General features: G+C 45.5%; 1 protein-coding gene across 2 annotated transcripts in view; it reads left to right on the forward strand.

The window, feature by feature from the left end:
• Positions 1–9602, forward strand: part of LOC147616049 (small ribosomal subunit protein cS23z-like) — a 34471-nt gene extending 24869 nt beyond the window's left edge. The window contains exons 2-3 of one of the 2 annotated variants that reach the window (XM_086778062.1): positions 9056–9352; positions 9460–9602. In XM_086778062.1, the coding sequence (XP_086634188.1) occupies positions 9056–9322 (267 nt within the window). In that variant the 3' untranslated portion in view covers positions 9323–9352; positions 9460–9602. The remainder of the gene's footprint in view (positions 1–9055; positions 9353–9459) is intronic. The other variant, XM_086778063.1, reaches the window with a different exon arrangement.
• The last annotated feature ends 412 nt before the right edge of the window (positions 9603–10014 follow it).

Genomic DNA, 10014 nt, shown 5'->3' on the forward strand with positions numbered 1-10014 from the left:
TGCCACCAGAGAGGCCGGAAGATCATTGCATAGAGCTAATTCCCGGTAGCTCTCCACCTAATAGGCCACCATACAGGGTGAGTGTTAGTCAACAAGAAAAGATTACCTAAGGAGGGTGGGGACAGATTGGAGATCTGGTAGTGGAGACCCATCACTCTCTCTGGGACAGCCTATAAGATATTGGCCAAGGCCATCAACAGGAGACATTAACCTTTTCTCCCAGACTTGATCCATGACACTCAAACTGGCTTTGTTCAAGATAGGAGCATCCTGGACAACATATTTACCTTCTGGGAGGCGACAGCTTCGGCTAGGATGCGGCAGCAAGACCTCATTGTGCTTCTCCTAGATTTCGAGAAAGCATATGATAGGGTGGATTGGAGCTTTTTGGAGGGCACAGTGAGCCGGATGGTATTCCCCGTGGAGTGGATTCATGAAGTTTCAGGACTCTACTTAGCCTCGCATAGCCAGGTCCTCGTTCAGGGAGCCCGAGGTGACAAATTTCCCTTTTCCCGCTCAGTTCGGCAGGGATGTCCATTGGCACCTTACCTCTTCCTTTTCGTCGCTAAGGCCATGAGCAATTTTCTCTGTGCCTAGGAGACTGGGCTCCATGGATTGCGTCTTCCCCTCCGTACGCAGGACTGGCACAAGTCCTGTGGTTTGTGGGTAGGTTCAGCACCCGCCTTGACTTGGCGACCAGTTGAGGCTTTCGAGTGCACTCCAGTTTGCTATCTCAATTGCCAGGTTGGCATTGATCTCTCTTCCGAGCAGCAACTTACTCCGCTTCTTTTGAGTATTCGGAAGAAGCTTTTATATTGGAGCTCGGAGAGGGTCTCCCTATAGTAGGTAGAGTGGTGGTGGTGGCGAACCAGGTACTTCTGGCCACCATGTGGTACATCACTTGGTGTTGGGCCTTTTCTCGAGAATGCATTGGCCAAGTACAGCGATTCATTCGGAACTTCTTATGGGCCGGAAGTGATGGGAGGCCAGCCAGGGCCAAGGTGGCATGGCGAGTGATCATTTAGCCACGTAGCAGAGGGGGGCTTGGCCTCATTGATCTTGTTATTTAGAGTTGTGCCCTGTTGGGCAAGTTGATTGTCAGAGAACTCCTTCTTGGTGGTGAGCCTTGGAAGGATTTCTTATTAGCCGGGGGCCCGTGGATTTTCACAGAGATGCGAGGCCATGGTTTTAGCCCAGCTTTATAGAACAGATTTGCAACCAATTTACTTCGGGCTTGGGATCATCTTAGGCTAGCCCTCAGACAGACAGTTCCAGTTGCCTCAGAGGAGTGGCTCCGGCAGCCTTTGGTCTGGTACCCCATGATTCGTTTACCGAGTGGCCACATGTTAGGGGCCCGACCACATGTATCTTGGGGAGCCTTGAGTACGGGACGAGCCAAGTCTCTTGGAGATTGGATTGCACACTACCCTTGGAGGAGCAGGAGTGAGGCCAGATAGGGATCTGGAGTCGAGATAGGGTCAACATCGACATTGACTCAACTATCCCTCAGGAGTGGCTGATGCCTGTTCCAAACCCGGCCCCCCTAGTGTTTACCAAACACGATATCCTCGTGGCGGTCCACGGAGCTGAAGGCAATGAAGTGTTAGGGTTAGGGTTTACAGAAGCTTCAAGCAGGCGTGGAAACCAACAGAGAGAGAGAACACGACTTCAGTATATGCTTAATGAAAAGTGAAGTACAATAGCCACATAATAGTGACCCTAAAGATAAGTGTTCACATGTCCGGCCATAAAATGTGCCGGGTGGACCAAAACACCTATAAACTGAATATAAGTGAAACTAGGCTAAACTGGGGGAAAAAACCTCCACTAACTGAAGTAAAAAGTGCCCCAGTAATCTACTGATGATCACTAGCACTCCTTTGGGTGCATACACAGCGTAAAACCCAACAAACCCCCCTGGAGTGATATGTGATCACTGTACATCATCCACCAAAAGGAAACAAATTCAAAGCACTGCGGAATGCTTCAAATTTCGGACGTGGTAATGCCTTGGTGAAGATGTCTGCCACATTCTGATCTGTAGGACAGTAGATCAGACTGATATCTCCTGCCTGGAGTCTCTCCCGAACAAAATGATAGTGAATCTCAATGTGTTTCGTGCGAGCATGAAACACAGGATTCCTGGCCACAGCAATGGCACTCTGACTATCAGTATAGATAGGTGTAGGCTCCTCCACTGAAATATCCATATCAATCATGAGACGACGCAGCCAAACACACTCAACAGTAGTAGTGTAGGCTGCTCTGTACTCTGCCTCACAAGACGAAGTGGCCACTGTGGTCTGTTTCTTGCTTAGCCAAGAAATGCATGAAGAGCCAAGAAAGAAACAATTTCCACTAGTGGAATGTCTGGTATCAAAATCACCAGCCCAATCTGAAGCACTGTAAGCGTATAACTGCATGTCACCCCCCTCAGGATAAAGCAATCCAAGAGACAAGGTACCCTGCAAATAACGGAATACACGCTTCACAGCTTGCCAATGTGACAACCGCGGGCTGTGCATGAATCTGCTCAACTGAGAGACTGCATACTGAATATCTGGCCTTGTATTACACAAGTAAATGAGGCACCCAACAGCCTGAGCATATGTAGTGGCATCAAAGGAAACATTGTCATCTTGTAGTGACAGTTTCATCCCAGGCTCCATAGGAGTACTAATAGGCTTGCAATCCTGAAATTTAAACTTCTCCAGAAGTTTAGCAACATAACGTGATTGCAACAACCCAATGCCTCTGTTATCCTGCACAAACTGTATGCCCAAATAGTAATGTACAAGCCCCAAGTCAGACATGTCAAATGTCTGTTGCAGTATCTCCTTAAAAGCTGCAATTTTGTCATCATTTGATCCCATGAGCAAGAGATCATCCACATAAAGACTGATGACCAGCAGATCTGTCTCTTCTTTCTTTACATACAGAGTGGCTTCTGATGGACTGTTCACAAATCCCTGAGTGAGTAGAAAAGCATCTATTTTTGCATACCAAGCTCGTGGAGCTTGTTTCAAACCATACAAGGCCTTTTTTCAGCCTGCATACTTTCCCCTCATGACCATGTTCTGCAAAACCCATGGGCTGAAATACATAAACTTCCTCCTCGAGGTCTCCATGTAGGAATGCAGTCTTTATGTCCAACTTGTGAACAACCCAACCACGATGTGCAGCCAATGCAATGACACACCTAAGTGTCGACATACGGGATGTAGGAGCAAATGTCTCCTCATAATCAATGCCCTTCTTCTGTGCATAGCCCTTTGCAACTAGACGGGCTTTGTACCTGTCAATGGATCCATCTGCATGTCTTTTCAACTTATAGACCCATTTAGTACCAATTGCTTTCTTGCCTTTGGGCAGATCAACCAAATCCCATGTTTGATTCCTTTTAATAGAATCAAGCTCATCCTGCATGGCTTTGTTCCAATGCACATTATCTCGTGCATCCACAAATGAATCAGGCTCATCATCATCCTGTAAACTGGCTGCCATAACCAGATTCAAATCCATGATGTGTGCATGCTCATTGGTCCTTGTTTCCCTACGAGTACGACCAGCAAGAGGACCCTCTAAATGGCTGTCCTGTAATGTCCTCAAATACCATCTAGGTATGTGTCTGACCTGTGGTGCCTGCTGCCCCATATTTGGTTCAACTTCTGGCTCATTTTGCTGCTGAATTTCTGCACCACCTACATCATTTGCTGGCTGTCCTGTACCTCATGAGTTGGATCACCAACTGTGGAATGAAACTCCATGGGTAGTAGACCTTCAAACACATCATTTTCAGCCTGATTTGCCTCATAACCAGCCATGGATATTTCTGATTTTTCATCAAAAATTACATCCCGACTAGTGAATATCTTCCTGAATAGTGGGTCATATAACCTGTAGCCCTTGCTCTCACGGCTATACCCAACAAAAATGCATTTTGTGGCTTTATCATCCAGCTTCCTCCTCAACTCTTTGGGTATGTGTGCATATGCAAGACACCCAAAGATACGAAAATGCGATACAGAAGGCTTGCGGCCATGCCAAGCCTCAAAAGGAGTAATAGAAACCAATGCCTTTGTGGGACATCGATTCAAAATATGACAAGCACACATGACTGCTTCCACCCAAAAGATATGTGGTAGCCTTTTTGCCTTTAGCATACATCTGGCCATCTCAATGAGTGACCGATTCTTCCTTTCTGCAACCCCATTCTGCTGTGGAGTGTAAGGAGTAGTATACTGATGTTTTATACCTCTACTCCCAAGAAAGAAATTCAGCATATGTGACATATATTCCCCCCCTCGGTCAGAACGGAGAGTCTTGACCTTGCATCCCGACTCTGTCTCAGCAAGTGCTACAAAGGCCAAAAATGCATCATATACCTGTGATTTCTGTGTCAAAGGATAGACCCAGCATATACGAGAGAAGTCATCAATAAATGTTGCAAAATAGAAGCAACCACCTAATGACTTCGTCTGCATGGGACCACAAAGATCACTGTGTATAAGTTGCAACTTTGCAGTTGCTCTTAGAGCCTGATCACGTGGGAAGGAAAACCTGTGCATTTTTCCCAAAATACATCCTTCACAAATGTGATCTGGAGGCTTCTCCATGAGAGGTAGATCTGTAAACATGTTATGTCGCTGCATAAGCATAAGACTACCAAAATTTACATGCCCCATGCGAGCATGCCATAACTCCGCATCAACCATAGCCGGAGTAAGAGTGAATGCATGATAAGCAGACTGATCCACTGGCTGAAATGCATCCAACTGATAAAGTCCATGACATAATGTACCAGTAAGCATCAAGGTCAAGGCATTAGCTTTGTCTCTGACCATGCATTTATCATCATCAAAGTGGACTTGCATACCACAATGTGCTAAAGAAGAAATGGACAACAAATTCTTCTTTATCCCTGGTACATATAAGGCATCTGTAAGGCGGAGAATGGAGCCATCAATGGCTGTGAGCTGAATCTCCCCAGTGCCACGAACTGGATATGAAGCATTGTTGGCACACTGAACAGTTTTGCCAACAGGGGCAGGGTCAACATGACTAAACAAATCCCTGCGAGATGTGATATGTTTTGAGGCACCACTATCAAAATACCAAGTACATGCATGCTCTGTCAAACTGAGTGCCTGTGAAGACCAAGAGGCATCATAGCTGCATGTATAAAAACAGTAATCCCTGTCCTCAACAAAAGAAGCAGTCTCTGGAGGAGCTTTAGAAGCATCATTAACAGACATCCCAGCTTCTTTTGCCTTCTCTTTGGCAATCCTCTTCCTACATTCCGTGATGTAGTGACCTGGCTTCTTACAGTAATGACATTTGCCCTTCTTCTTGGGCTGTCCATCACCTTTCTTGGTATCCTGTGAAGAACCACCATCACCTGAATTTTGATTTGAACTCTTTGGCTGAGTTTTTCCTTTCCCCTTTTGACCTGTAGTAAATGCTTGTTCAGCATTTGTGTTCATATTCATATTCTTCCTCATTTGCTCCTCTTGTAGTAAGAGAGCAACAAGTTCCTGATACTTGAGGGGTTCAATAGCATTCCTCATGCTGAGGTTCAAAGAGGTATGAAAAGCCAAGTAAGATCTTGGCAAAGAGTGCAAGATGGTGGACACAAGCTGTGTCTCAGGAATAATCTCATCCACATTGATGAGTTGCTCTCTCAAATCCTGCAGCTTGTTTAAGTGGCTAGACATATCATCTCCTTCATTCATTTTCTGATTTTCCAGCTCGCTTTTCAAAAATGAGATCCTAGCCTCATTACGAGCAGCATACATCTGCTCCAAAGTCACCCATGCATTCTGTGAAGAGCCAGCTGAACGAATATGAGGTATAATGGACCTCTGTACTGACAATGCAATGAGTGACAAAGCTTGTGCATCCCTGGCATCCCATGTCTTTTGAGCATTTGTTCTTTGAACAGGCAATGGCTGTCCTGGAGCCTGTACCTGTTGTCCTCGTCCACGAGCACCCCCTTGGGGAGGAGTCTTTGGAGCCAATGGACCTGGACGTGGTTCATCACCACTAACAAAATCCCAAAGACCTTTTGCCACAAGCACATTTTTCAGCATAAAACTCCACAAGGAGTAGTTCGTGCCATCCAATTTGTCTTCCTTAGACAAATATGTGAATACATCACTTTGCTGTTGATTTGCCATTATGCTTACGCACAATGTTATACCTGTTTATCAAAAAACCCAATAGCAGAAACCCTGAAAATAACTGTACTCCACTGAATACAGTTCACCCAAAAATGCCTGCACTCTCAATCCTCTGAATGTGCAGCTCAATGCACCAATGACTGAGTAGAGCAGCAAATGGCGTACACAATGCCAAAATGCCCCAAAAATGCCCAAATTTGCTGCACCCAAACTGTGCAAAAAACCTGTATAGTTCTTTGCTAGAAAATCTGCCTGTAGATTTTCACAGAGAAAATAAAAATGCCCAATATTCAAAACTTGCAATGCTTACCACAGTGTGATGTTGGCAGGTACAAGTTGACTTCAATGCGAATGATTGTTGTACTTTGTAGGTACAGTTTACTGTACTGAGCAGACTGCAGGTACAGTTGAAGTACAGTGGATGTACTCTCACGAAGCACTGTATTGAACAATGCGAACAGGTACTCTGCAGGTCTGGAAGTCGTATTGGGCACAGCAAGTACAGTCGAAGCAAGTACAGTGTAAGTACGCAGCACTGAATGTTGCACGGCAGATGCTGAAGTCGGCACTGATAGATGTACGGGGCAGGTACAGTACCTGAAGGTGGCGCAGTCTGGGCAGGTACAGTACCTGAAGGCGCTGATAGGTATACGGGGCTGGTACACGTGCGCTGACAGGAACAGAAGCTACAGTACGGTAGCGCTGTCAGGTACGGAGGCTTCAGTACGGCGCACAGGTGTACGGGCAGCAGGTACTGAAGCTGCAGTACGGCGCACAGATGTACGGGCAGCAACAGTAGTGTACGGCGCACAGGTGTACGGGCAGCAGCACTGGCAGTGTACGGGTAGGGCAAGACAAGCCTTCAATGCTCTGATACCAAATGAAGGCAATGAAGTGTTAGGGTTAGGGTTTACAGAAGCTTCAAGCAGGCGTGGAAACCAACAGAGAGAGAGAACACGACTTCAGTATATGCTTAATGAAAAGTGAAGTACAATAGCCACATAATAGTGACCCTAAAGATAAGTGCTCACATGTCCGGCCATAAAATGTGCCGGGTGGACCAAAACACCTATAAACTGAATATAAGTGAAACTAGGCTAAACTGGGGGAAAAAACCTCCACTAACTGAAGTAAAAAGTGCCCCAGTAATCTACTGATGATCACTAGCACTCCTCTGGGTGCATACACAGCGTAAAACCCAACAGGAGCAGATGAAGACAGTGGTCTGCTCACTTTTTCTAATGGGTCTCAGGCCAGACTAGAGAGATCTAAGCTTCCCTCGGAGGATTTCAGAGGCTGCACCTTGCAGAGGGTGAGGGTGATCGGTTTTCGGACACAGGAATGGTACATAGATCTAGCCAGGGAGAGACTATGGCAGCTATGGATTTGGGAGTGCCGACCACTAACGCGGCTGTAGTGGGACTCGGGAGAGTAGACTCGGCATGATCCTGTGGATTGGATGCCCCTTTCTTTGCATATACAGTGCAGCTAGGCCGCAGGATCCAGATGCCTGAGATAGATGGCACATCGGCAGCAGCAGCGCATTGGCAGTCTTCGGGCCTATCAGAGCGCTTCCTTTTGGATTTTTGGAAGAGGCTTTGAGACAGCTTTCGGCCTAGAAAGATCACTCTCTTTCTTTGGTTGTTGGCACACAAGAGTTTGGTGGTCGGTACTTGGCTGGCAGTGGGAGATCGTTTAGCGGCTTGTCCGTGGTGCGGCCACCATCAGGAGTCTTAGCGACATTGTCTTTGGAATTACCCGAAGGCTTAGCAAATTTGGCAGTGGATTCTCCATATCTTCGCTATGGACATGGCATCGATCCGCCGGATCATCACTTGAGACACTATAGCTTGGGCCACAGAGGATGGAGCAATCAGGGCTTATGAGGAGGATGGGGAACCCTCATTCGATGCATTGAGATCTTCATAGTGCCATGGAGGGTGTAGTAGCATGGAAAAGACACTGGAAAAGGCAACCATCAGTGTCGAGGGGGAAATTCACCCTCATTTCCCTGGGATTTGTAATTTCCATGTTGTGTGCGAGTTTGGTTCTCTGCCTAGGATCTCCCCCGAAATCTGAAAAATAATCTTGTGTGTGTGACGTTTTCCCATGTGCTTTCCTGGCTAATGTTTGTACCGCCTTGTGTTATAAAAGGCTCTGTAATTTCCTTGTTATCCCTTGTTTGATTTAGGGAGGGTAGTTTTGGAGGTTGAAGAATCTTATTTGTGGTCAAGCTCCATTTGCAAGCTTGGCGGTGATCTGTTGTATCATGCCAAGTATGGCCATTGTGATATTTTGCATCACGTGGTGCTAGTGAGCCCAAATTACTTTACTATGAAGGCTATTCCTAATAACTCCACCCTCTCTCCGAAGGGGGCTTTGTTGGGTATTTCGAAGTCTCTTATGTCCTATATATCCAGCACGTATGCGTGTTAGTATGTGTGTAACCATCTTTACGTGTTTGTATATGTGTGAACACCTATTTAGGTGTGAAACACTTCATATAACTGTATGTGTGCTTATATGTGTGTGAACACCCTCTTATCTGGATAAGATAAGTGTGTGCCATGTGTCATGTCCGCATATGTGAGTGTGATTTGTGAGTCAAAAGATAAGGTTTGCAACCTATAAAAGTATGTACTTGATGTACTTCATATCACATCTAATCAAGCTATCATTGAGTCATAACATTGTGTACTTCCATCACATCTCTCTCTTCTCTCTCTACAGCGACACCTACAGAATGTTCTGTCCTCCATAGCCTAGCATCAACCGCCATAGCCATGCTGCAGCAAACGCTAGATTTTTGACATTCCTTTTTTTTGGGAGGGGGGGGGGTGAGAGAGTTTTGACCTTGAGTGTCATTCTTTTTTCAGAAATCAAAGATACCTCCAAAAAAGCAGCAAGTCATGCTGCGATTTGTGTGGATGGAAAAGAACATTGGGATTGCTCTTGATCATGTTATTCCAGGCCATGGAACCGTTCCCCTTAGTCCTTATTACTTCTGGCCACGTAAAGATGCATGGGAAGAGATCAAAACAAAGCTCGAAAGCAAAAAATGGATATCAAGGAAGCAGACCATACTTCTTTTGAATCAAGCCACAGATATCATAAATTTATGGCAGCAAAACGCTACTGGATGATTATTGTGTTATTGTGCACACTTGGCCACTGTAATTGCTTCCTGTTTTGTATCATTTGTCTTCTGTTTGAAAGCACTTGTATTTTCCTTTTTGAGGAAAAGGTCTTACAGTTCAAGGTTCTTTTTCTTTTTATGCAGATTGAATGCAGACGTGGTCAAGCTGATAGTGCACCCCCTGTTGCTTTTGTACAGGAACACAAGATGTTTGAATGTTTTGCAGTCACACTGCCTGCCTTTTATAGAGCAAGGATTGATACTATGGTATATGAAATTTAGTGATAAGTTACATGATGATTTCCCATCTTCACTTAAAAAAATGGTTGCCCCGCCAATGAGGTGCTTCCTCGGCCTACAGGTGGATAAGTAAGCGACTACGGGTGGTCGCTTACGGCTAGTGAAAATTGGTAACTATGGGAGGATCTTGGGCCAAAAGCCAGTTGCAAAAAAAAAAACATGGTTGTCTCTTTCACATTACACTTAAAAGTGTCCATGGGCATGGTCAGGCTATTCCCTAGCTTTGCTATTGGCATAAGCAATCAGAACAAGTTGAGGTTGGTGATGGGTTACACCATCCTTACCCAAACAATGTGTTGGGAGAGCAAATGCCTCTACAGGAATCACCAGAAAGAGGTTTTGTAGTGGTAACTCAACCCCAAGATCAAGGAAATTAGAATCCTAAGCGGGAATATGGTG

The sequence above is a fragment of the Cibotium barometz genome, chromosome 39, assembly GCF_041138505.1.
Source record: "Cibotium barometz isolate CiBa-2024 chromosome 39, ASM4113850v1, whole genome shotgun sequence".
In the NCBI taxonomy this organism is placed as follows: Eukaryota; Viridiplantae; Streptophyta; class Polypodiopsida; order Cyatheales; family Cibotiaceae; genus Cibotium; species Cibotium barometz.